General features: G+C 43.4%; 2 protein-coding genes across 4 annotated transcripts in view; one reads left to right on the forward strand and one right to left on the reverse strand.

Annotated features, from left to right (window-relative positions):
• Nucleotides 1-8,067, forward strand: part of DNAH17 (dynein axonemal heavy chain 17) — an 84,052-nt gene extending 75,985 nt beyond the window's left edge. The window contains exons 57-63 of the mRNA XM_044420095.1: nucleotides 1,640-1,831; nucleotides 2,870-3,049; nucleotides 3,346-3,528; nucleotides 3,809-3,991; nucleotides 5,144-5,287; nucleotides 5,717-5,942; nucleotides 7,782-8,067. Of these exons, the coding sequence (XP_044276030.1) occupies nucleotides 1,640-1,831; nucleotides 2,870-3,049; nucleotides 3,346-3,528; nucleotides 3,809-3,991; nucleotides 5,144-5,287; nucleotides 5,717-5,942; nucleotides 7,782-8,029 (1,356 nt within the window). The 3' untranslated portion in view covers nucleotides 8,030-8,067. The remainder of the gene's footprint in view (nucleotides 1-1,639; nucleotides 1,832-2,869; nucleotides 3,050-3,345; nucleotides 3,529-3,808; nucleotides 3,992-5,143; nucleotides 5,288-5,716; nucleotides 5,943-7,781) is intronic.
• Nucleotides 7,244-27,519, reverse strand: part of PGS1 (phosphatidylglycerophosphate synthase 1) — a 41,417-nt gene continuing 21,141 nt past the window's right edge. The window contains exons 5-10 of one of the 3 annotated variants that reach the window (XM_044419875.1): nucleotides 26,228-26,417; nucleotides 25,679-25,857; nucleotides 21,534-22,064; nucleotides 13,180-13,328; nucleotides 10,145-10,289; nucleotides 7,244-7,874 (exon numbers count right to left, since the gene is read on the reverse strand). In XM_044419875.1, coding sequence (XP_044275810.1) covers nucleotides 10,170-10,289; nucleotides 13,180-13,328; nucleotides 21,534-22,064; nucleotides 25,679-25,857; nucleotides 26,228-26,417 — 1,169 coding nt within the window. In that variant the 3' untranslated portion in view covers nucleotides 7,244-7,874; nucleotides 10,145-10,169. Of the gene's footprint in view, nucleotides 7,875-10,135; nucleotides 10,290-13,179; nucleotides 13,329-14,527; nucleotides 14,712-21,533; nucleotides 22,065-25,678; nucleotides 25,858-26,227; nucleotides 26,418-27,519 lie in introns of those variants that run through there. The other 2 variants (XM_044419876.1, XR_006413714.1) reach the window with 2 other exon arrangements.

The raw sequence follows: 27,519 nt of genomic DNA on the forward strand, positions 1-27,519 counted from the left end.
CAAAAGTCTAGGCGATGGTTGTGACGGGCTTAAAAGGCGGGCTTGGCTCAAGCTTGGACCTCAGATTAGCTCTTTCCATAACTTTGTATATTAGGCCCTGTACTTATCCAAGCAAAATATATTAAGCCACTTAAAAACATACACGTGTGTCTGTGTAGGAGTTTGGACACCTTTGTACTCAGCTATTGCACGGATGTTTGAACAAGGGTTGTGATGGTGGCAGAAGAACTGGGGAGAAGAGGATAAGGGCAGTTTGGAAAGTCGCTGGTAGTGTTCAACCTCAGATAGCAGCCCTGCAGCGACAATTTGTCCCTCTGTTCCTCATCTGGCTCATTCACACTGCACACAATGTGTTCCTCAGCCCATTGTCACTCTCCCCAAAACATGTTTCTGGGTTTTTTCCCAGTTCTGTGCAGTGTGGTCTAATCTAGCAGTATTATAACTGTTACCAGTAAGAGTAGCTTAAAGGCTGCAGAATCTGTTTTGCATCATTTATTCCAAGTTTTGTTCCCCACCACCAACTTCCTTCCGTCTTCCCTTTCCCTCCTTTTTCTTGCGAATTTCAGTGGGATTTGTGGGCAGCTCTGGTGGGCTCCATGCAGGTACCGGTCTTTTTTAAAAAGCACCCAGCAACAGTGCATGACCTCCCACTTCTCTCCGGAAAGCACACGTGACCTTTCACAGTAGCCCTGCTTCTCCCACCATCAGAACAGAGCTCATGGCATGTGGCACCACATCACATTAGATTCCATGTTGTCTTGAGTCACGTGATGCCCACCGAGCAGCAGTAAGGCTGAAAAGAAATGCCGCCCCTAGCGGTGCCTTACCAGCAAAGGCCACCGCAGCGCAGAGGCTGGGTATTTAAAAGCACCCACCCCTGTGGAGATTATATTGTTCTTCCATTCCTCTGAACAAAGTCGGAGGATCAGCAGTCTGCAAAAAGACTGAGAAGAGACTGGGGAAATGGCAGTGGATGGGTGACGCATTGTGTGGATGCTTTGGAAAAAGTGAGCGGATGGCCACAGAGATGCGCAGTGAGGGTCCAGTCCTATGCATGTGCGACAAGAAATGGGGGATGTTAGAAGCTGTACGGCTTTTGCTGTCTTGTAATACAAAGTGCCTCAGGGCTCAACCCAGCGCCCTCCCTTCTGGTTGCCAACACTTCCCTGAACTGGGAGGCTTGTGTGCGTGAGGTGCAGCAGCAGAGATCTTCAGCCATGCAGATTAAATTCTACAAAGCGGGAAGGAAGGAGGATGCTGGAGATGGCGAGGGCCCTTGGCACCAGCCTCCTCCCTGCAGCACCCCTCTTTCCCTGTTCTCTGAGCTGATGTGCACCATTGGAGGGGCAACCGGTGCAGTTGCTTCCACACCGGCTGCAGGGAGTGGGGCAGGGAAGGGAAGGTTTTGAGAATTCCAGCTCTGAAGTCAGAGGAGCCTGGACTGGCGCTCCAGATAATCCGACGAGCCCCCACACAATGCAGGAGGCTTTAGGAGTGCACCATTAGTAACTTAATGCAGGCTAAAACTTGCTTCTAGGCCTCTACCTGTTCCCACAGAAATAAATATCCCACTACTTACCTGTTGATATTCTGCCTTGTGTAAAAGCACTGCCTGATTATTTTTCTGCTTCACCTTTAGGACACCTTGGAAATGTGCACAAAAGAAATTGAATTCAAGTGTATTCTCTTTGCCCTCTGCTACTTCCATGCAGTGGTGGCAGAACGGCGGAAGTTTGGAGCTCAGGGGTGGAATAGGTCTTACCCATTTAACAATGGGGACCTCACCATTTCCATCAATGTGCTGTATAATTACCTGGAAGCTAATGTGAAGGTAAATATTTTAATGATGCATAATTCCCTTGGCAAAGCAACTGAAGCAGGAATTGCTTGTCTGTTTCCTGATGGTTTGATCACTAAAGCCTTTGCAGATGGGAATCAATTATTCCAGATTTCATGCTTTAATGAGACCAAAAGTGCATTGCATGGTACTGGGGAAAGAGAAATGTTTAAAAAAGTTGGTTAAGTTTGTGAAGATCACATTCCTGCTTTCTCGAGATCTGTACTCATGGAGACATTCAAAACAGGCTGCTTATGTCAACTTCAGATTCCTCCCGGAAGAGCAAGACCTTCTGCAACTGGGAAGTTAGTTTTCCCCGCTGTAAGGTTATAGCTGCATTCAAGCAAAGTACTTTGTAAATGGAATGAAAATAATGTTACTAGCCCACTCAAAATCGTAAAGTGTTCCTCTCAAATTCCAAGGTATTTTCTTACTTTCAGAGGACGGGATTAGAGGAGTTTCAAAAACATGGTAATGCACTCTCACAAGCTGAGTATGGGTTGTTGTTGATGGAATATAGGTTATTGTGTTGCTTGAACACACCTATACCTGCTGAGCACAAACAACCCATGAAGAGAACCCATGGTTTATTGTTGGGTTGGGAACTATGGGTTGCTCACCATGGGTTATTTCAGCTAGGTTCAGACAACACGATAATTTGCAGTGTTCAACTCTTGAGTGCATGTTATCATGTTCTCTGGACCCAGTCACTATTTGTGTTTCCACTGGTTGATCCTTGTTAGCTACATTTCAGTCAGCAAAATTGCATTTGCTGAAAATTGTATTACTTTGTCAAGGATTTTCTCATGAGACTAAATGTTCCCTTTCATAAAATCATGCTGAGTTTTTTTTCTTTCTGAGTTACCATAATCCTACAATAAACAGCTGGATTGATTGATTGATTGATTGATTGATTATTTGCATTCATATGCCAGCCTAGTAGCCCAATTCCTTTGTAACACAGTAAGGGGACCAGAGTCACCTTTATCTCCTCTTGGTGTTGTTCCCAAAGATGGTATTTCATCCTGCTAGGTTCCCTGGGATGACTTGCGGTACCTCTTTGGTGAGATTATGTATGGGGGACACATCACCGACGACTGGGACCGCAGGCTATGCCGGACGTACCTGGGTGAATATATCCGTATGGAGATGCTAGAAGGAGAAATGCTCCTGGCACCAGGTTTCCTTATACCACCCAACTCCGATTACAAGGTAAGGAGGCATTTGCGCAGCCCCAGCAGCCGGGTCTTCTGAGGGTTCGGGAAGGGAGGTGAAGGATTGCCATATAAGAGGCCACGGCAAGATGTGGCTCAGGGAGGCAGCCTGGGACAGCCACTCCGAGCAGAGCAAAGCCATGCTGGGAAGCAAGCACGCCAAAGCAGGGGCATGGCACCTGTTGCAGCTTGCTGGAAGACAGTGTGGACTGGCTGGCTGAGCTGCATGGCTGGAGCCACTGAGGAGCAGCAGCTGCCCTCTCCTAAGATGCCACATAATATGTTTTTTTCTAGGGCTATCACGAATATATCGATGAAAACCTTCCACCTGAAAGTCCCTACCTGTATGGGCTTCATCCTAATGCAGAGATTGGTTTCCTCACTGTCACCTCAGAAAAACTTTTCCGCACTGTGCTGGAAATGCAACCCAAAGAATCAGATTCTGGAGGAGGAACTGGAGTGTCCCGAGAGGAAAAGGTAGCGACAAAATGGCAACCCGCTTGCTTCAGCAGTGGATGGCAGGGACCAGTTGCTGTTCTAACTGCAGTGTTGTTTGGTGGTTCCTGATTAGCAGCAGCGTCTTGTTCCCCCACGGCCAAACGTTTCTGTGTGTGCTGGGCCCCAGAAATGTGGAACGCGCTGCTCTGAAATCAGTCCCTCAGACAGGACACTCACCGTGCTTGTGATTTCCCTGTGGCGCAGATGTTCTCCATGTGTGTCTCAGAGTGAAACATTCTTTGGGCCTTCTGTGCAATAGGTAAAGGCTGTGCTAGATGAGATCATGGACAGGCTTCCTGAACCATTTAATATGACAGAAATCATGGCTAAGGCTGCTGAGAAAACTCCCTATGTGGTAGTTGCCATCCAGGAATGTGAAAGAATGAACATCCTAACCAGTGAAATTCGACGTTCTCTCAAAGAATTAAACTTGGGGTTGAAGGTAGGGGCATAATTTAAGGTATTTGTAATGCTGTACTAGAACATTTTAAAATTATTTTCAATTAGCATGCTGAAACCATGCTGGATTGACACAGGAAAAACAAGTTGGAGATGCACTCTAAGTATTAAGAAACACCCAATTGTTCAAGTCTTCAATTTCCATCTTTCCTGGCCTTTCTGGCAGCTAAGTCTTCTCTGAGGAGCACTTTAAATGGGCAGACAAGGGTGCCTGTTTTATAGTCAAGATAGTGTGGATTCAGCAGAGCTTGTGGATACAAAGACAGGAACACTGAAGCAGATGGCTCTGAGGTGCTCGGCATGATACCCTTTACATTTCCTGGCAGGTAGTTGACTTTATTGCAGAGAGAATCCAGAGAATCCACTGCCTCATGATAATCTGTCAATCAATGCATGCTTCAATCAAATTTAACCTTAGCACCAATTCCCACAGCTCTGTGAGGGGAAGGGGCAGGAGAAACATAGCCTTGCTCCAAGCTTTGCTATCTTGCAGTTTCCTTCCTGTCTGCTAAACAAACGCACCCCTAGAATTGTGTAGTCTGGCTGAGGAGAGAAGAATGCTGTCACTGAAGGACAAGTAGCAACTGATTAGATCAGTGAAATAGAGTAATACAGAAACCCCACACAGTGGCCCAAGGCCACATAAAGCAACTCACAGAAATTGGACACATGCATCCATGCAGAAAGATGCTTATCCAACAGAGATTTTTTTAAAAGATGTTAAAGATCAGAAGAGTGTATGCTTTTAAGTACATGTGCACGCATGAGTGTGTGTATGCTGTTGCTAGGAATTTGTATCATAATTACACAATCACCTAGTATTAGGCATTGACAGTTATAGAGCATTAGCTGGAAGGCTCTGTAAATCTAGTTTTCTTAGCATTGCCACAACATTAACATTACTTAGAACAAAAATGCCTGAAAACTCCACCACAGGCAAGGAAAGACAGTACACTTTATTGCATAGGGTATAATCTTGAAAGGACTCTAATTATTGTCAAGGTATTCAGAATCTTAGCTCAGGATACCATTTTCATAGAATTACACTATCATTCAAATAGATGGTACAGGCATAAAAAGTTAAGATGATGATGGAAGAAACCAATTAAAAACTTTGTGAGTTTTTTTCCCAAAGGGAGAACTGACTATCACGACAGACATGGAAGACCTCTCAAATGCTCTCTATTATGATAATGTGGCTGACTCCTGGACAAACCGTGCCTATCCATCTTTGCTCGGCTTAGCAGCATGGTATGCTGATCTACTGCTCCGGATCAGGGTGAGGGAGACGTTGCCTTAAGAACTGTGTAACTTGGCTAAAGCTCTAGTGCAAGTTTTCAGTTTACCAAGGAATTAGGTTATCAGGCTTTACAGAAAATTGCATACTCTCATCACTGGATGTCAATTTTACGCTAATATAATGATTTACAGCTGTCCTTGCATGTGGAGTTAGGCATGTAGTATGTACAGCAAAGGCCTAAACATATGCACGTGATTACCAAAGTAAAGCCAGTTCAAGCTTTGCAAATGCATATTACATCCTGCTAGTTTGAGACTTCCTATTCAAGTAAGAACTGTCTAGGTTTTACCTAATCGGAATTTGCCAGTGCAAACTGTGGGCCCCATCAGGAACATACCTCAAACTGCAGCTTAATGTATACCTTCCTCCCCAGCATCCATTTCTGTAATCTATCATTTGTATTTTCAGGAACTGGAGGCCTGGACGACAGATTTTGCCCTCCCTACAACTGTGTGGCTAGCAGGTTTCTTTAACCCTCAGTCTTTCCTCACAGCCATTATGCAGTCCATGGCTAGGAAAAATGAGTGGCCTCTTGACAGAATGTGCCTTTCAGTGGAAGTTACCAAGAAGAACCGGGAAGATATGACAGCGCCACCTCGAGAGGGCTCCTACGTGCATGGGCTTTTCATGGAAGGTAAAGGCAATCTGGCAGATTGCTACTGTAGGTGAAGATTAGGCAACCTGCAGCTCTTGGCTTAGATTCACACATTCTTTGGACTAACTTCAAAAGCCTTCTCTGCAAGCACATTTCAGAACTCTGACAGTAGTGATCTGCTCCTTCCCAGCTCCGCCCACCAATTTAGCCTCTGACATAATGTAAAGTTTGTCAGAGGCTTCTACAGAATTCTTATTTAGCAGAAGTCCAGGCAGTTTCTACTTCATCCTGTTCTGTGGAACAACTTTTCCCCCTTTCTTCAACTTTCTATTTCACTCCTGTTTGATTTCTTTGACAGTAGAGGTGAGGCAAGGTACTTCTAATTTTGTCTGAGAGCATTTTATGCTACTGGTGCTTCAGTTGCCAGATGCATCAGGAAAGGTACAAGGATACAGGATTCCTTATCAGAATTCCTCCAGGTGCTCCTGGATGAGACAGTCAGGGTTCAGGTCAGGTTTTTGCATGGGAATAGCTTTGGTCTCATATGACCTGGAGAGAGACAAGGGAGTTGGACTCAATATTCTCAGTGATTTTTCATAGAGTTGATCATGGAATCCTTCTGGGGCAACTGTATGAGCTGGCAGGGGGCGGGGGAGTGGGGACCAGGGGCAGGTAGTACAGTGGTAGTAGTAGTTCTGCTTCTATTTGACTAGCTAGCTCCAGAAAGTGGTACTTGGGGGATTATTGTTTAGCCCTGTGGATTCTCGAGCATGGCATTCTTCAGGGGTCAGATTTGTCCCCCTGCTGTTCAATGGCCCCAAGAAACCACTGAGCAGGATCAGCAGGTTTGGAGTGCTTTGCCTTCACGGTGATGGCATGAGGCGCTGCTTTTAATTTGCATCAGGTGAGGCTGTGGATGTGCTAAACCAGTGCCTGACTGCAACAGTGGACTGGATGGGGGCTAACAAACTGAAGCTCGGTCCAGACAAGATTGAGATGCTGTTAATGAGTAGTTTGTCCAGATGGAAGGTGTTTAAACTCTTCTGAGTGGGGCTGCACTCCCTTTGAAGGAAAAGGCCCACAGCTTTGTGGGGGGGGGGGGTCCTCCTGGAGCCATCTTTGTCATTTGAAGCTTCATGGGGAGCTTTCTGTTAGTTTTGGCTAGATCTCTACTTAAGATGTAAGTATTGCTTCGGTAGGAATAAATTCCATGCAAACAAATAGAGCTTCACTGGCCAGAAATTAGGCAAGATTATTTTCTTTTCAGAGTACTTCCAAGACTTCAATCTAGAGCTGTATTATAACACATATATTATGCTGCAAAAGGAACCAGACAAGTATTTAGATAGCTGCCTTTTTAATTTCACATGTCTTCAGAATGTCAGCAGGGGGCAGCACATGCCCATTATATTATCAATCACATTGAATGGACATTTTAAAAGAAGAAGAACCGAAGTACCCACTCAATTGCCCTTGTTACGTATTTTGCTTCTAGGCTGGAAAAGTAATCTTTTCTCTAACAGCTATTAGGTTAAAGGGGGCTTTACTGCTCAACTGAGTATAGATGTGGGCTTTATGTTGACTCCAAGGAGCTCATGAAAGGAAGAACGCACTGCTTCCTATAACACACCTACAGGCACAGCACAAAATATGAACCCTGGTTTTTTAATAATTTTCATAACCTTGCCAATGCTTAAGTAAATTACTGGGATAGCTCCAAAGCCCCATCCAAGCATGCACATTTAGCCTTTAGCCATGCTACTGAAAACAGAAGGCTGGTGGTACTGCTGGGTTCCCTGTCCTTAGCACTTGTTGCAAACCAAGCGGCCTCCCCTGCGAAGCATCCAGTCTTGAGAGTTTGGTCCTGTCTTGCTGCAGGTGCCCGCTGGGATGTTCAGACTGGTGTTATCAGTGACGCACGCCTGAAGGAGCTGACCCCTCCCATGCCGGTTATCTTCATCAGGGCCATTCCTGTGGATCGCATGGATACCAAGAACATGTATGAGTGTCCAGTGTATAAGACACGTATGCGAGGCCCCACCTATGTCTGGACATTCAACCTGAAGACAAAAGAGAAGCCAGCCAAGTGGATTCTTGCAGGAGTAGCTCTGCTCTTGCAAGTTTAAAAGCCAGAGTTGACACCCAAGCCCTGACCACCCCATCATGTCACCACCACCCCCTTTTCAGAAATCTAGAGTTGTTTGCAAGTTGCCAATAAAAAAATACATTCCTTAGCTCTGTGTGTAGTACAATGCTGCTCCTCGGGGGAATACACATACAAGAATTAATAGCAGTCTACTACCAATGACAGATAACTTGTCCTCTCGGCTCTGGCTCTTCCCCAGTACACATGAAAGAACAAAGATGTCTGTGTACATTTTGTTTGTGAGAGCTATCTAGATTCTTTTCCCACTTGAAACTCAGATGTTTGATGCTCCACAGCATTCAGGATACTACATCCTAGCACTCCTGAGGTGGGGATGTTCCACTTTCCTCTAATAAAAAAATCTTTTATCTTTTCAAACTGCCAAGAAAGCATGTGGAGAACATCCACTGAAATCACTCATATGTGGCATGACATTTCTAGTGGCCAGGATAGCTTTCAGTGCTCTCTTTAACTGCATGCTCCTCTCCATAGCTAGCAAAACCAGAAGAAAAGTGTTCATTTGCCTTTTCTTGAAGCATATTTTGGATTGCCTGAGTTGGACTGTCACCTTTTTTTAAAGCACCAGCTGATCACTTTCCTATTTGTAATAAAAGGTTACTTGCTAAGGCCATAGAGTATGGCCTCCATGCTGAAGCAAACTATAGACAATCTACTCTCTTTCCAACAGTGACTGCTCAGACACTTTTATGAATTTGGAGCTGTATGAAAGAAGAACAGCAGCTGCAATACGAGATGCATGTGGTTTCCCATGTGGTTTTCAGACCATCTGCTGTAGTTCTCCAAGAGAGCCTCCATTCAGTCTCACACATGAATGACAATCTGGCCCACTGCTGGCTTCAAAACCATTCTAAGAAGTGCGAGGTAGGTGAAATTTTTAAGTCCCAGAGGTGCAGATCTACTGGAGGAAGATGGAGCTTCTCCTGAAGTGTTTGGCCCTTGCTGCTCCCCTCACTAGTTTCACTGCTTGGAGCCCCTGACTGTATTTTTCTTCATCTAACTTAAGATTTTTACCCTTCTACTTTTTTTATTTATATCCTGCCTTTTTCCTACAAAGGGCTCAAGGCAGCTTACATCTCCTCCTCCATCTTATCCCCACAACAACCCTGTGAGGTAGGTTGGGCTGAGAGTCTGTGACTGGCCCAAAGTCACCCAGTTGGCTCCATGGCCGAGCGGGGACTAGAACCCAGATCATCTGAGTCCCAGTCCCATGCTCTTAACCGCTACACCACACTGGCTCTTTTGAATTCCTTGGAACAAGAAATTTGACTTTGCTTAAAAATGGAGAACCAGAAATCTAGTTGGCTACCAGGAACCATCCATAGGTGTCCAAAAACAACCAAAAAAGGAGCATGCAATCCTAAATGCTCAGAGTCCCTAACAAGATAACAAAGAAAAGACATTGGACAGTAACCAGATACTGCGGGCACCTAACATGCATTGAATACCTATGACATTAACACGAAATACTCAATGGTGATCAATAAAATCAAGGGTCCATACTCCAGGAAAGAGTGAAGTGAAAAGACAGCATAAATAAAATTCCCATTTCAGTACAGAAGAAAATGAGAAAACCAAGGTTACTTGGCTTTCTGCTCCATACCAAAAACCAAGAAGTAGGAGAGCCAAACATTAATAATGTGAAATGCCATAGTGTTGCTCGTCCCCTTACTCCCAGAATAAAGTCCACTCATGTCTCCAGTTGATAGAATGACGGAAAAGAGAAAAGACTGCCACTGTTACTAGGGCCACTTGCACCCTTTGCCCAGGCATGCTCGTAACTAATAGGAAAGACGTCACTTGCATCTGAACAAAAGGTGGCTCAAAAGTTTTGAAAGCCAAAATACTTCCTTGAGTGAACTCCTTGGGGAAGAATCAGAAGGACCGATTGGAAGGAATGTGATGTCAAAGCAGTTACCAGTAAGGTCTAATGCAGGCCCCTGAGCACCAGCCTGTGCAGGGAAAACAATGCTCCAAAGAAAAAGGCAATGAAATGAAACCAGCCCATTCTCATTTCTTCTTAACTGTAGTGCTTGCCAACAGGAGGAGCACATAAACAGCAACACACCAAACTCACCCAAGGGCCAGCCTCTCTCTCCTCTTTAGAAGAAGTTTTTGATCAGTGGTGTTACCATCTTCACCCATAGCTTGATATAACGACTGGGCTGCTCAAAGGTTGAGGCAGACACTGTACTAGAACGCAAATACAGCTGCTCCTGCTCCTGCAGAGAGAAAAAACTACTTCATGATTTTGAATATTTGCCCTCAGTGTGGCCTGCAAAAGGTGTTTCCCATTCATCACAAGACAAGATTCTGGCTGAAGCCTCTACCATCACTGCCTGCCTTAACTGTTTTGGATCAGATCGAAAGATCGCATTAGGATGGAGAGATCTCATCCCATCACACATTCCTCTGAAGGAGGAGAACACAGATCTGACCCTCAAGCTTTCTAAAGTTTGGTATTTGAAATGCCAGCTAAGTCAAACCCAAGTAATTACACACAGAGAATGCAACCCACATATGTATACAAATACAACGAGGAGGAAAGGATTGCAAGATTTGGCCCTGCAGTTATGCACTTTCCCGTAATACAGCCAAACCCTGAACTATAATTGTCCAAAAAGGAAGCCTGACTTTAATCTCAAGAGACTGGACCAATCATTTCTCTTTAGAAAAAGCTCCTAGGCTGCATTTTAAAATGAATGTGCCGTCAAGGTTTCAGTGCAGTTCCCAGAAATACTAAGCTCCTTCAGAGTGTAAACAATAGAGCTGGAGGGAGAAGGCAGCGCCTCTGTTACAATGGTGATACCACATGCCATTTGAAAGCACCACTTACACCCCAAGGACACTTTATGCGTCTGACTTAGCAAGGTGGGCTACTGCACACACAGAGTCTGGACACAATTATGGGACCTCTGCCCAGCTTCATCCTAACTGCACCAAAGCTGGCACAGCTCAATCCCAGCAGTCACCCAATTTATAATCTCACTAAACAGATCTGGCCCGTGAGGTTTCGACTATGCAGACTAAATTCTTATTTGCTGCTTTGATTCCCTGCAAACTTCCATTTCTCAAGGCTAATCTTTAAAAAAAAATCAAAAATTTAAACTGTGACCCTTTGACTCACTGTGTTCTCCCTATTTAGTAATAGGTTTTGGCTGTCTGACACAGGAAAAGGAGCTAATGCACCTGATCTGAAGCAACTCTCCAGACTACAAGTTGCTTCGTACCTCTATAAGGCACTTGCAACTTAAGCCAGAGTGGTTAGAAACCCTCCAGATAATTTCAAATGGGACTAACTTAAGTTCTGCCACTGAGCAGTGGGAATGCCATTAAACCCTGTTCCAACGCTGCTAAGACTGTGTACTAGACCCTGAACAGAGCACAATCATAATACGGTTCCTTCCCAGAAGATGTGTAATATTCAAACTATGACAAAAGGCAGAGAAATAAGGCAGATGTTGAAGAATGGACACATAACAAGAAATTATGTTTTCTAAAGACTAAGAAGCACAGACTACAAAAGTGAGTATATTGGGGAATACCTACTTTCCAGGCACCTCCCACGTGGCTTCACCAGAATGAATTACAGCAAAGGAATTTCAGTTCCTGAATAAGCAGGACTTCTTCCAAAAATATTCCCTAAATTTGCAATGCAGTAACAAGGAGGCTGCTCTTTGTAGCCAAACAGCAATGTTCTGTGATACCATACTGTCAACTAAATACTTACAGTACTTCCAACAGATAAATGATATTAAGCAAAATTAAAGAAAAGGCCCAGTCAGTCCTCCAGTATCTGGAGAAGTATTACAGGAAAGCTAGAATGCACAAAGCGTCAAAGTGGGCAACTGGTGGCATGAACAATTCTCACTATTGTAGGATGCCTGCAGAAAAAGTGGTTCGTTCTATTTCTTGCCTTCCTTGAAATCTTGTACAGTGTGAAAAAAGACTCTTCTCCTAACCTGTCTGCACTTACCAGGGAACTGGGAGGGTTGTTTCATTTTGCAGATGTCCAACATTTTTGTAGAAGACATGTTACTTCAACAGCTTCTGTCTTCCCCAAAAAGGCATGAAAGGAGATCCTACCTGCATTTCACAGCCTGAACTCATACCTGATTTTTGTGGATTGATTGCAGCAAAAACTCAAAGGCAAATTTTATTCAACATTCTACCTGTACATCTATGCAGTTTTTTAAATTGTTGTTTCTAGCATCAGGAATTGTCATGTATATACATTTCAATTCAAAGGGGGGATAAGGGGAATTCATGTGATCATTCCTCAACTGATATGTAATGTAAATCAAGTCTGGCTTTAGTACAAATAATTGTAACTAAGTCTGGATGAACTTAATATGACCAAATCTTGCAATACATGTGCGAAAATTCAACTGACTTGTTGCCATACAAACCTAGACTTAAGAATGCCAGTTTAAAAAGCAGCCCAAAAGGAGACAATGAATGGAGACAGGAATCAAGACTATAGAAGCATCAATATTATACAACCCAAAGCACTCATTTTATTAACCTTAAAAACTAGAAGGCTATATTAAAAAGTACACAGCATAACAACAAGCACATGAAAAGATAACGCCAAACAATTGTTGACTGAAAACATAAGAATAAAACCATTTTTTGGGGAAAAAACAGCCAGCAATTTCATTTTTTGTTATATCATCCATAGGCTTGTTGGGAGCTACTAGAAACAGTTCTAGAGACTGACGCTTAGAGCTTTAACGGGCCTCTAAGAGCTCACTTTCCATGAGCTGTTCCTCAGATAACAACCACCATCAAGTAAGAGAAAGAAAACATATATATCATACAATGAGAGAGAATGAATGAATGAATGAATGAATGAATTTGGTCTCAAGTGGCTCCACTTTAAAGTTTTTCTCATGTTCTTAAACCTGCAGAAGAAGCCAATTCTTATTACTCCAGACCCATTCTGAGCTACAGCAGGTATTTGTGGAAATTTATACTGTCATTGTTGTGACCTCAAGTGGAATCTCATGCAAGCTCCCCTTAGGCAGTTTTGCCATTACTGCAGTTTTTGAACAAACATTTTCCCTCAACCCCATTATAAAGCTCAGCATTCATGAAATCTCAGCTACGCACCTGATGGAACTGCTGCTGCAGGGCTTTGTTTTTTGTCACTATTGCAACCTGTGCTTCCAGGTCTCGGTGGACTGACCTGTACCCAAAGTTAGGAGAGCCAATCATAGTTAAGCAGGGTAGGCTGCTTCCTGCGAGATACAACCAGAGGCCTGGAGAGAAACATGTAGAGAAAAGAAGCAATCATGGTAGGTGCACCAAGTTGCAAACAATAGTTTGTTCTTGAAAGGAAAAACAAAACACCCTACACATTTCATTCATTTTACTGGGACTGTACATGGGTCAAATCACTACATAAGCACCCAGAAAACAGGGGCGCTTCTCTGCAGACTGTCACACAACTCCTGGGGGATGGCACAGAACTCAGTGGGGTACTTGGCTGCCCTTATGGGACTGCCCACCCTCAGCCTATCATCTGGGTTCCACTGCAACAGACATTTAATGGTCCATATTGGTACACTAAGCACACAGGCCCTAATATTATACCTTTATTGTATTTAGAAATAAATCAGTAAAACTAAGCTTGCAAGACCTCCCAGGGCTTAGCCTGATCCTTAAGACCAGCACTTATCCACGAAATGCAGGCCACACTAGAATGGTTTACCCCACAGCTCCTCCACAGAGTCTATGCAGCGGTGCAGAGCCTGAAGCAGGCATGTTACTGTAAATGAGCTGGTGGTTATGATGTTAGACCAACTGCTTGGGAGAGGGAATCCCTTTCAGAAGCTACACCTGCCTGTCAACAGAGGGTAGGAGTACTGCTTTCACATGTTCTTCAATGTAAGCCTATTTATAGCAAATGTAATTACCCCAACAGTGCTATTGTATCCAGAACAAAAAGACCTGCCTGTCAAGTTGTGCTCACCTATGCAACTGCAGCAGAGGGGCCACCCAAGCAGAAACAGGATGCAACAGAAATATTCTTAACACTGAACTACTTTTGCACAGCAGCTCTTTACAGCAAGCAGAAGAGCTCACATTTCTGGATCACTTCCCACTGGAAAACCTTCCCAACTCAAATGAAACTGTGCCACTTCACAGCCAAACCAGATCAGACATGTCTGTGAATCGGTGCCATTCACAGACATGCCTGATCTGGTTATGGTATCTCGTGCCTAATCCTTAACTATATTTCATTCAGACTGCAGTAATGTGCTGTATGTGAGGTTGCCTTTAAGAACTGCTTGCTAACTTCAGGTGGTCCAGCATGCTGCAGCCAGGTTAACAGAGGCCAGCTGCACACAGCATGTGACTGACCCCACACCTTCAAGGGCTGCCAGTCTGTTTCTGGGCACAACACAACGTTCTAGTTCTGACCTAGGATGCCATATACAGCTTGGGAGCAGGCTACCTGAAAGACCACCTTCCCCCAGTTGGGCTTGCCTGGGTCTTAAGATCTTCAGGAGAGGCCCTTCTTTCACATCTCCTCCTGAGATATGTTTGCTGGTAATATAGAGAGGACCTTCTTGATGGCTGCTCCCAAGTACTGGAACTTGCTGCCAAGGGAGGCTACGCTACCTCCATCAATTGTCCTTCTGGCAAGGAAAAACAACATTTTGGTGTCTAAATTGATACACATCTATTTGGTAGCTGCTGTTTTTGCTTTTTATTGATGAGACATTGGTGTTTTTATCTGATGTACTTTTACTGCAATAATGTTTTTCAGTTCTAAAGCTTTAATTACAACATTTTATTGGTATTCTACCATTAATGCTCTTCTGCACTGATTTTAGTAGACTTCCCTGCTCCAGTCCTTATGAAAAGATGCATTTGCTACAGCAACCTTTTGAACTGGGGAGTCTGAAAAAAAGTAGCTCCACATTTCTAGATACCACTATGCTAAGTATGTAAAAACATCTTTTTCATTCTTTCCACAATTGCAAAGTGATACGAAATTGCCCAAAAGATTACCAAAATGATCAGATGTACAACACCCATCCTTTTGTGATCATCTTTATGAAAAAGAAGAGCTACACTGGTTTTGTCCCTACTAAAGCAGGTACATTCATTGGGGGCAAATTACATAAGAACTAGAGTGGAGTCTCAAAGGGCAGTATCACAAATGCATCATGGGAAAAGCAGCAAGTCAACAACTGTTTGCCAAAGACAGCGTATGTAACAATGGGCACAGTATTACCCATAGACTGCATGGACATGCTGCATTTCCATGACACCACTTGTGCAGTTGCAGGTCAATGACTCCGCATAACAGTTCTTCTACAGTTTCGGCACTAACACACGTTGATAGCGTTCAGATATGTTTGCCCAAATTTACATAAAGAGAAATTAAGACAGCGCCAATAGCATGTTTTAATGTTACGTTTGCATAACTGTCAACTATCACAAGGTTTAAAAATGCTTGACACCTGATCCACACACAAGTTTTAGATTCTGCTATGTGGACATCTCCCATCTACAATGCAAGTGCATCACATAGGAAGCGAGCTCATCAACCGACCGTGGATGGCCTGTCACTCCCTTCCCCCCCATAAATGATGCACCCAGTGGAACGTGCAAATATTCCAACTGAGGGCCAAGGGCTTCCCCTCTGGCTGCCTCAAAAAGAAGAATAAAGAACACAGTTTCCCTCCATACAACAAAATAAACATCCCCTGGATGCTCAGATTACACCTGCATGTTCAGGTAATCACTGTGCCAAGGGGAGGGCTTTCCTCAGTTTAGACTGCTACGCCAACTGCATTCATCTCTGACCTAACCACAATGACCCTGGCCTGGCCACATCAAAACTGAACCATGGTATTCTACATGGGGCCATGTTTGATGAACCTGCAGATGCTGCAATTTGCCCAGACTGCAGCAGCAAGGATGCTCAAAAGAAATACAACATTGCTGTGAATAGAGAATATGCCCATTTATAATATTTGCACTATTTCCAGGGTACCTATAACAGTAAATACTTTGGCTGTGTCCCAATACCCAAAGAGCTTCTTTTCATATCACCCTGCCCACATACTAAGATTTCAGAGGCTCCTTAAGAGCCACACTAAGCAGCTCCTCCTTTGCATCCCAACATGGGTAGAAGCTGGTTTAGTCAGGATACATTTGAGGAACATTTTCGTGGCAACTGTGGCACTCTTTCTTGCAGGTTTATTTGGCTCCATCTCCTTTTGAATTCTGTCCCCATGTAAATACTGCAAGGTTTTCATTAACCTTGGTAGTTTAAACTGACTGATCTTTTAATTACCTGCAATGCTGTTTGTTTTGTTTTTGCTTTTAAATGCTTGTGTAATTGTTGCTTTTCTTTCTTTGAATGTTATCAAGATACCTTGAACCCTTATCTGGTGAATGGAAAGCTATGATATAAATTATTCTAATAAAAACCCAACATCTACTAAAGTTCTTGCCCTCAGGAACAAGTAACAAATATCAGCACCTCAGTAAAGAACTGATAGTACAGCAATTAGTTCATCCTAAAATGAAAAACTTTCCAAGTAAAACAATGAGCATGTTCCAGAACAATCTGAGACAGAAGATGGCAATTTTCTTGCTTATTTCTGCCGTTCCAGCCCGCACCCAGGCAGCCACCAGTGTACTACTGAATTACTTCCACCTGCTCAAGAGCAGAGGATGCCTGTATGCATCCCTTCTCTTCCCCCACAAAACAACAGACCATGATGGAGATAAAAAAAGTCCTACAACACCCTCATCCCACATACACAACAGGCTCTCCTAATACCCTAAAGTATAGTACTTATAATGACCAAGGTTAATTCAGGTACCTGCTATGAAGCAAAGAGTGTCACAAAGATCCTAACAGGTAGCTTTTTAAAATGCAGGCTTACCAACAGCCAAGCAAGTATGCAAGCTGATGGCGGCAGGTGGGACCAGAGCATACCACTTGCCAAATGTGTTTGAAAAACCAAGTCTGGAGGTGTTCACTATTGAGACATCTTGGGAGTGCTACTTACACTGTTAAATCTGTACTGTGCATTCAGCTAAGAGTGACTAAAATGAGAGTTTCCTGTTCTTCAGCGATATTGTGCATATGACGTTGAATGTCTGTTACTTCCCAAGATGCTGTGTCTTCTGAATCTCTCTGCTAGGGCAAACAAACCCTTTCATAGTTCATAATTTCTGATGTATCTATTACAGCTTTTGTTCTTCATCTAGAGTTCTTCATGGTCTCTGTGCATCACACATATGGGCGAATAATCTATATACACTAAATACTTGGACTTGCTACTGATTGTGAGATGTTTCTAAATATCTCACAATCACCCTTCCTCACTGAGAGCGAGTGAGAATCCAAGAGTCCAGCTGCTCAAGTCAATGGCCAGAAGCACAGCATCTGCTCCACTCACGCAGCACTGGAGGAGAGGCTTGCCTGCAGGCACACTGGAATTTGACAGAGTAGGTCACCAGCATTCCTCTTTCTCCTACATGCTGCAGAGGAGCGGGAGGGAGGGGAAGTAGCAGGCTCCCTGCTGTACTGTGGATAGGGCTCTGCTGCTCTATCAGGCTGCATTTGCTCACATCATGACTCACCTTTCCAGGAGGGGAAATCCAAAGAATTTCTCAATCCTCACTCAGGTACAATACAGAAGTTTTAACTGGGTCCCAGGTGATGCCTTACACACAGAGGCATAACTGAGCAAAGTATTCCCTTCCTCCAAGAACATACCTCCCTCTCCTCAGAGGGTACTTATGAGCCCCCCACCAAGCTTCCCCCACACCTGGTCCTTATCCTTACTCTCATCTCCATGGCACCCTGGTTCCCAGATAGCAATCTGTAAAAGGCCTTTCAGTCACAAGTAGAGGAAGAGGTACTTCTGAATTCTAACCAAACTTGATTATGAGAAAAAAAATAATTATCAACAGCTCCAACTACTAAGGGTGCCTGAAATCATCTTGACCTGGCATATACTGTAAGAAAGCTGTCACTTACACAGGAATCCAACTCCCTGCCAGTCCTGCAGCACTTCTATTTCCTCACTCCCCAGCAACAACAAATACATTCTGAAGGCACTACAACTACTCACAGAACTGGAATTTGGGGACTCTGGTATTATTAAGTTCAATAGCAGTCCTTCCATTTGAAAAATGCCTCAGCAAACTACTTCTGAACAAAATTATGGAATAAAAGAAGTCCTCTTACAGGACAGTACTGATTAAGGAACAGAAAGTAGGGAGTATGAATGAATGATAGATTCTCCCAATGCAGGAGTGTAAACGGTGGTCCCAATACAGATTCCTGTGGGGCCCTCATGTTTTTCAACTTATTTAGAAATGAACTACAATTAGAAGCAAGTAGTGAAGTGGCCAGGTTTGCTAATGATACTAAATCACTTAAGATGGTTAAAACAAAAACGGATTGTGAGGAGGTCCAAAAACATCTCTCCAAACTGGGAGAATGGGCTTCAAACTGGAAAATGTATTTCAGTATAAACAAGTGTAAATTGATGCATGCTGGAGCAACGAACATTAACTTAATCTGGAATCTGATGGAAACTGAGATAGCAGTAATTGGCCAAAAAGAGATTTGGGGGGGGGGGGTCTGGTGGATAGTCTGATGAAAACGTTAACTAAATACATGGCTGCTGGGGGAAAAAAGAAGCGGCAGTAGTAAATTCCATGTTAGGCATAATTATGAAAGAAACTATTTTATCTACTATCAATATCTACTGTCCTCGAAACAATAGCACAACGGCACTTCAAATACTGTGTACAGTTCTGGTGACCACACCTAAAAAGGGTATTGTGAAGGCGGAAAAGATATAGAAAAGGCAACTAAAACTATCACAGGGCTGCAGCAACCCCACCCCCATGAGGAAATATTGTAACATATAGGATTGTTTATTTTGGAAACAAGGCAGGTAAGAGGAGCCATGACAGATGGAGCCATGCATACAAAACTATGCCTGGTGTGGAGAATGTAGATAGGAATACATTTTTTCCGTCTCTCATAATATTAGAAGCAGATTGGTGGGACATTCAGGACAGAGGACAAAGAAGCACTTCTTCACAGCGCATAGCTGAACTATGGAATTCACTTCTGCAAGTGAATTTAGAGGGCTTTAAAAAGGGACTGGACAAACTCATGGCAGGTAGTTCTTGGCTTCTCCAAATGGCTGCATGCCACTTCCAGTATCAGAGACAACATACCTTTGCATGGGAAAACGGACGAGAGAATGTTGTCACACTTGTGTCATGCTTGTCCACTGGGCAGCTGGTTGGCCCCTGTATGAACAGAAGGCTGGACTAGATGGATCCTTGGTCTAATCTGACATGGTTCTTCTTATGTGATTACCCTTTGTGAAATACTTAATAATGTTATTTTTTCTCAGTTCTGCATCATTCAGGGAGAGCCAGCAGCATTATGGAGAGCTCATGACAGAGCTGTATGTTTGTTCCACTCGCTCCACGTTAGGGTGGCACAGTATGAACTCGCCTGGGAAAGCATCGACTAGAGAGCGATGCATCTTCTATCCCTCTGTAAAATCTATCTAGCCGCCGCCACTTGAAAGAGCTGCTTGACAGCAGAGATTTGAGAATGAGCACCATCATGCACAGTGCTCTTTGTTCCCTGCATGGCCCCATCCCTGGCCATTTCACATGGTTGTGGCTGAGCACCACTCTGTAGAGACATGAATGTGTTTTTCTTGAGAGAAAGGAGCTTAGTCAGCAGCACTCCCCACCCCCTACCCTCTTCCCAGAAGCTCTGCAGGAAGAAGGCAAGGAAGATAGCAGCATTCCCATAATCATTAACAGCCACAAGCTTCAGACAAACAAAAGCAGGGATCCCTGGAGAAATGCAACCTATTCGGATGTGACCTTTGGGATATGCTCAAGGGAACCCAGAAACTTGCTCAGTTTGCTCTGATCCAATTAATACTGTAAAGGGCAGAAAGGCTCCTCAGCACAAAGGAAAGCAGACTATAGGAACTACAGAATGTCCTCCATAGCAAAATGTGCTTACTGTCACCTTAGAACTCCCAGCAAGTGATAGTGATTAATTACACTCCCTTGCAAAGGTGCTCTAAGTCTCATGAGAGCAGCGACAGGGAGCCCAAGGTGGTACTGCTGTTCACACGTTAAGGCTTCATCTTTGCTGCTTTCTGCGATACAGAAGCACAGGAGGTCAGCACACCCCCATTCGTTCCTGAAGAGCTAGGCCACATGTTATGTCAAGGAAAAGCTGGAAAAAACTGCAGGGTGCTTAGCTTGCTACAGCTTGTTAAAAGCCTAATGCTGGGGCCTCCAAATCTGATGTGTATATCCTTCCCAACTTTACAATGTGCATATTCTTTCAGCTTTGCAAAGTGATCAAATCATTTCCCAGTGAACTGGAGACATGCCACGCATTTGATGCAGCTCTCCACACTGAACTATGGCCTGAAAACCCCTCTCCTCTCTGCGGAGCGCCACAGTGTTTCCTTGCTTGCCAGCCCCTCCGGCTTTCCTCACAGAGATGGACGCTGAAATATTCAGTCATGATGCACCTGTGAGAGGCACACCTGATTTCAACATCCCTTTCCGCCTAATCCCCAGAGCACAAGTACATCTCTCTTCAAACAGTCTGGCAGGAAAGACTGAATGGCAGCTGGGACAGGGGTACATATCAGACCACAGACCATGAGTTGTCATACCAAGTTGCCAAACAAGTAGCCTTCAGATGCCTTCCAGCCACTTCCTTACAGGGAGATAACTTGTACAATTTCCTGTTTCCCCAAATGGCTACATTGTTGCAACAGGAATTAAGGAGACAATATCAGACCAAATGACATGGTCAATAGCAACAGCTAACATTCAACAGCCTGCAATCTCTTCCTTTCTTCCTATGGTTGGTACAGATTTAGTCTCACACATATTGAATTGCTATGTGTTTTATTCCTGACTTGATTATGAAGCCTACTGATGGATTTTACACTGCTTAGGCTTGTTTAAGCAGCTAATTAAGACAAACTAATTATCCACAGCATGCCAAAAAGTTTTTCAACTACTGATTGATTCTGGGACAATAGGTTACTCTATTTAATGGCTAAATCATAGCCGTTACACTGCCCTTGTGGGTTAAATTTCTTGCTAACGTTTGCCACAACAGAGCAAACTTGGATTCAAGTGGTGTCTCATGATATTTGTATATTTCTAGCCTTTTTGATACAATCAAATCACCCATGATGAACAAGAGCAGATTTTGTTTGCAGGTTCAAGGGCCTGGCATGAAAATTTCTCAAGGGACAGAGTGTTCTCCCCAAGCTGATGCAGACAGATAGCAAACAGAATTCAATGAAGCCCAATCTTCCGAGAAAGTTTTCAACTATCTCAATGGATAATCAAATTAAAGCTCCTTTGAGCTCTTGTTTTAGATTCAGTGCCTCTCCTCTATGATGCCTCACCTTTAGCATGGAAAGTCCACCCATTTCGAGAATATTCCTGTAATCGGATTCTCTCTTGCTGACCCAGACAGCACACCTCGCTGAAGAACTTCTTCTCAATGTAAACATAGGCAGCAGGGATGGCACCTGCCACTCCTTTGGCCCCGAAGAACCCATTCACCTCTGGTGAGGCTAAGAGGATCTGATACTTTGCCCTGGTGCCTAGAATGAGGTCCATATAGGCTTGTGTGAGGTTGAAGTAGCCTGTGGTGAGAAAGATATTGGCACCCTGCTCTGCTTCCATCAAGAGGGTCTCTGTGACCATCTCATCTATCTGGATTCCAAATGGTTTCATCTGTATTAGTGGATAAATCCATGTATCAGGTTCTGACTGCCCACCAGACTGCTTTGGATCTTTGGATAATGGGATATCTTCTTCTGTATGGTTGCTATGGAAAGTCTGAGTGTGAAGCTGCTCTTGTTTGGTCTTTGCAGAATTGATCACTTCCATCACTCTCCTGTTTGCTGCTTCACAATAGGCCATCTTGTCTCCTAGGGGTATGAATACATGATTGAATGAAAGACAATATACAACATTACCTGTACAATTGCAATGAAATTGCGGAGGAAGCAAGAGAGTATCACTAAGATTTCTGCAAGTCAGGAAACACAGAAACTCAATCAGCCCAGAAGATAGAGAGAAATATGTATTTTCCAAAAGAAGCTTATAAGCCAAATGTTATTAGCAATTCTGAATAGTGTCCACCATTTCAAATGCAGGCCACAGGGATGATTCGACCTATTCCTTCCGTCTTTTCAAATTTGGATTTATCAGGACTTACCAAATCTGATATTTTCTAGGCTTCCTGATCAGAGCCTATAAAGGCAAGTTGCACAGCCTTAGCCAAAGTTAACATTCAGAATGACACTGACAGAACTGTACACAATCACATCTCATTGAAGAAAAGGGAGAGATCCGGCTCTGTGTATTTACCAAGTTTATTCATTAAAAAGTAACAGGAAGTCTCTTAACCAAACCTGATTAAGGAAACTGTAGACAGCTGCCCATAATGATGATTTCATCCATTTCAATTCTCTGAACTGAGGTAAGCGACATGTTTTATTTCTCTTGTTGCTAAAGGCTATTACTAGGACAGATGGGATTCAAATCTCATGCTCCCTCATTTCCCCAAATATCTTCATCTGCACTACACAGCGATACTCTTCACATACCCATCATAGAATGGCCTCATTATACTCTGGGAACAAGAGCTTGGTTGTGACATTATAGCTTACCACAAAGTTATAATTAAGTAAGCTTGTGCCCAGTAGAAAAAAAATCTCAGGTTGAACAGAAGCCTACTAACAAGTAACAGTCACCCTCCTTTAAAAAATATGAATGCCATCAGTGATTCAAATCCATGTTTAGCACCAGTTGGGACACTCAGGTCTTCTGCATGGTGGACCACAAAATAAAGGAAAAAGCAATCCATTGAAGCTTTTAGCAACAGCATTATTTCACGTCAGATTGATCTTTTGTACTGGTCACACATTTGCAGCTCAAATCCAGTCCAGAATAGTTATTATCCTCTCAGAAATAAGATCTGCTGACTTTACTTCCACTTATGCCCTCAGTATGTATGCATAAGATTTCAACATTAGTTTGCAAACAGCTTTCTGTCACCATCTTAAGGCCATCAGTGCTGCAGACAAGACTTAACTGAGCCCTTTACCAGCAACATTTTGTTATTTTCTCCTGCTCCCCCTTTTCTGTTTAACATCCAGCCTGAGGAATGGCCTTAGAGCTGGGTCACTAAGTTCTAATCACAAGAGCTGGGTCACTATTTTACATTTTCAGCTAGTCTTTGAAAAATCTATGCTGCTCTTCAGATTTTATAAACCAAAACAAATGCCTACCTTCCCCCCTAAAGACTACTTTTGTTGTTGGTTAGCAAAATCGTGTCCAACCGATCACTACCCCACGGACAAAATTCCTCCAGGCCCCCCTGTCCTCCACCATCCCCCAGAGTCCACCTAAGCTCACACCAACTGCTTCAGTGAGTCCATCTAGCACCTCATCCTCTGCCATTCCTTTCTCCTTTTGCCCTCAATCGTTCCTAGCGTCAGGGTTTTCTCCAGTGAGTCCTCCGTTCTCATTAGGTAGCCAAAGTAGTTGAGTTTCATCTTCAGCATCTGGCCTTCTAAAGAGAAGTCAGGGTTGATCTCCTTATGGGTCCAGCTTTCACAGCCACACATTGCAACTGGGAAAATTGGTATAGCACTATCAATGAAGGGGGAAAGGAACAGGGAAAGTGACTGTTCAACAGAGAGTCACTTCAACTGTTTAGCAGGCAAATTATTAATCTTCTCTTCCACCAACAGCAATTTCTTCTGATTTGAGCATCTGATCAGTTTCCATTGATCAGTTTCCAGTCAGAATTGAAACCTTTTCAATTCTAGTTTAAAGCAACTACAATTAATATTTGTAACTCTCTTAAGCACTACTTGAAGAATGTCTGGAAGAGTCAGGGCCAAATTCCTAAAGGAAGGCATCAAATGAAAGAAAGTGTGAAGGCAGACAGAACATGGAAAAATATACAAATGCTCCCAAGTGGGAAAAAATGGTTCCAGCTAAAGCAATCCCCATTCATTCAACACAATGTTGTTTCCATGTAAGAAATTCATTTAACTAACAAAATTCACTGTATGTGAAAGACAAATAGGAAGGAAGGACGGATGGACGGAAGTTTTTACTATAGTGTTTACTACAGAACTGTATATAAAAGCTTTAGATGATGGTGGTGGTGGTGGTGGTGATGGACGGACTGAAGGACAGAAAACTTTTGTTAAAAATGATACTGGCAGTACTACTACTAGCTGTAGTATCTGATTATACTGAGTTGGGGCAAAGATTTACACACCAGCTAAAAAGGATTTGCCAGCTAAAATCAGTGATCGGCATGCTTTTTTCCACAGGACAGTTTGTGTGTGCTAATCCAGAAAACAAACACTGGAGGGCAGTCCCCCCTTACCTATTCCTAATACATTTGCTTTTGTGAAACTTTCACCTGAAGACGAAATCTCAGCAATTGAGCTGCCGGGAAGATGTCTCAATAGTTGGCAGTGCTTGGAAAACACCTCCCAAGGGAATGTGACCGGGCAGCACCTTACACTTTATATTCAAAATTAACTTTCCCTATGCTGTAGCAAAGGAAAAATATTCCCCTGACAGACATTGTCTCCTTCCCACTAAAAAGCAGACAATAACATTCGGCGTAAGAGCAGCATGCACAAAACTATTCACTAAATTCTATGACAATACTGGGAGTTGTTTGTTTTTTTCAAACACCCTCCCCTCCCAACCATGCTTCCTGGTTGTCCAGGAAGCAACTGAATGCAAGGTTACAAAAACTATTTACCAACATATAATTTATCCAGCCAACAGACTGTTTAGCTCTAGCTTTGCATCCACAGGATACACCCAAACGTCTGGGACAACAGTGACTTCCCATATCACAATGCCATTTGTTGATAAACTTCTTCCATCATTGTTAATCCTACCGTCAGGTGTCACAGTACAAAGGATATGTCAGAACCCCGTTGTATTTGGAACCCTGAAAACTATCACTGGCAAGGCGTTAACCCCAATTCCCAGTGGCTGAGCTAGAATACTTCCTTTCTCATACAAGAAAGACCCACACCTGAACATACCCAACACATGCATCTCCAGGGGCAAGCTAACAACCTATTAGGAGGGAATGGTAGCTCCACTGTTAAGCACATGTTTTGCAGACAGAGGACTCCTGAGTTGAATCCTTTCATTCCCCAATGAAAGAGATACTAATACTGTCTCTTCTGCATAAAAGCAGTTCTCCAAGGTCTCTCTTAGCCTTATCCCAAAGTCCTTTTCTTTTAGAGAGAGCTGAAAAGTTAGACCTGGGACTTTCTTTATGGAGCATAAATGGCTTTCTGCTCATACAGGTGGCATTCCTTCTTTCCTGAAACCACTTGAAAGGTGCTTGTTTGTACCTTGATGCTACTGAAATACAAGAGGAAACTTAGCTATCTAGGTGAGTCCAGCTACTCAGCCCTTTGAGTGTTGAAAAGGAAAGTGACACCACCTAAAATGTACTTCTATCCTATTGCTTACTAAATGGTCTTTTTACCTTGGTAAGGATGCATCATGCCTTCCATCACCTTAACTGTATCATCTTGCTGCAGCTGCAAGGACACATCCCCAACAGCATCTACTAAATCAGTAAAGAAATCTGCAATCTCAGGTGAATCTTGGAGGAATACATAGCGATCTTGACGATTGGTAAAGTAGGAGTCACTCAAGTTGGCCCTGGAGAAGGAAAGCGGGGAGAATGCCAAAAATTTGATGAGAATGTCAACAGTTTCCCAAGTCATGTATGTATGGTATAGCTGAAAAAAGACCACCTATAAAAATAATTTTAAAGGAAGCTCAACAGTACCTGTAGGAAGAGGTTGTCTTCTTGACTAACCTCCTCAATCTTACTTGGCTAAAATTGGAACAAGCTGACAGGGCCTGTCTTCATTAGAAATAGTGGCAATATTCCAGTAATGGAAAGGTGGAAAAATGGTCATATCACACTTCTCCAAGTCAGACATCTGTCTTAGTGGATATCCTTTTCCACTGGAGATCAGATAATTCCCCCATGTAAGCCATAATTTCCTTGTATCAAGGGACTCACCCACTCAAGATCACATTATCATCAAAGAGATAGACCTTGATATGCTGTAACCCGATGGTCTCATTGAAACGCTCAGGGATCAGAAGTCTGAGAAGACCACGCAGATTAGGAGTGTGAAAGAGAGAGACACGGACCTGCTCTGGAAATCTCTTCAGCAATGGAAGGAGCATGGTTCTAGAGTTTTTCTGGCCTGGAAGAAAATGAAGAAAATGAGAAGAAAATGAATTTTCTGGGATCCTTGGAAATACTGTAATTATCTGCTACAATTTTATCTATTTGAATTTAAGCAGGCTACTTTATAAAGGCATATTTTACAGCACTTAAATTTCAGCACCTGAAGATCATCAAAGAATAATTCCTGTTTGTCAGGATTGGCATGTCTGTGTTCTCCTATGATTATGTAACACTAGTTCAGAAAAGCAGGTACTTTTTAAGCATTTCTATTATCCCACAGACTAAGATAAGGTAAAACCCTAGGAGAAGGATAACAGCTGGAGCACCAAGAGTTACTTTTGTCTAAAACAGAAGCTAATATTAGGAATATTTTACCCAGATTTTATACATGACAGATTTGTCTAGCTTCTTCAGGTGCATACAGATGCTGTGAGCATTTGCAGAACATTGCACTGCTTTTTGGCTTATTACTAATCCCAAATGAAAGCTCAGATCCTCTTATTTAATCACAGCTATCTTGAGCAGAAATGTCTAACGTTACAAGTAGGGTTGGAATCTCTCCTAAGCATTTGCAGGCTTCCTATTGTGCTTAGTCTGGTCTTCTCAAGAAAGCAGAGCAAACACTTGCAGAGTCCTAGTTGCACAACCGGCAACCTTCTTTCGTGTAAATACTTGTCCAAAAGGCAGCTACAACTGGAATGAAAAAAGCCCGGTTGTGGGGTGCTTTGTCATGAGGGGCTCGCCAGGAAAGCAGTGCCCCGCAACTGCTCACAGCATCACTCAAGCCATGGTTGTTCCTGGCATAGTCCCCTGACTGATTGCAGTGTTGCTCTCACACGCAAGGAGCAATTGTCCAAACCCCGAGACACACTACAAGCAGTCTAGGGCTGCACTAGGAGCAGCCACTGTTGGAGCAGTTGTTCTTCATGTACAAGAGCAGTGCTGCTTGTGCCGTGTGCAGAGCTTGGTTGCTTGCAAGTGCCCTACAAACACTGGGTGAGCTCACCAGGAAATCAGACTCTGGGCTGCCACAAAGCACACTGGTGTCTGGAGAACCGAGCCAAAGGAATCCAACCAATTCTCTCCCTGGACAGATTCCTCACACAATCCTAATTACA

Source organism: Varanus komodoensis, unplaced genomic scaffold (genome assembly GCF_004798865.1).
Source record: "Varanus komodoensis strain SLA01 unplaced genomic scaffold, ASM479886v1 scaffold11, whole genome shotgun sequence".
In the NCBI taxonomy this organism is placed as follows: Eukaryota; Metazoa; Chordata; class Lepidosauria; order Squamata; family Varanidae; genus Varanus; species Varanus komodoensis.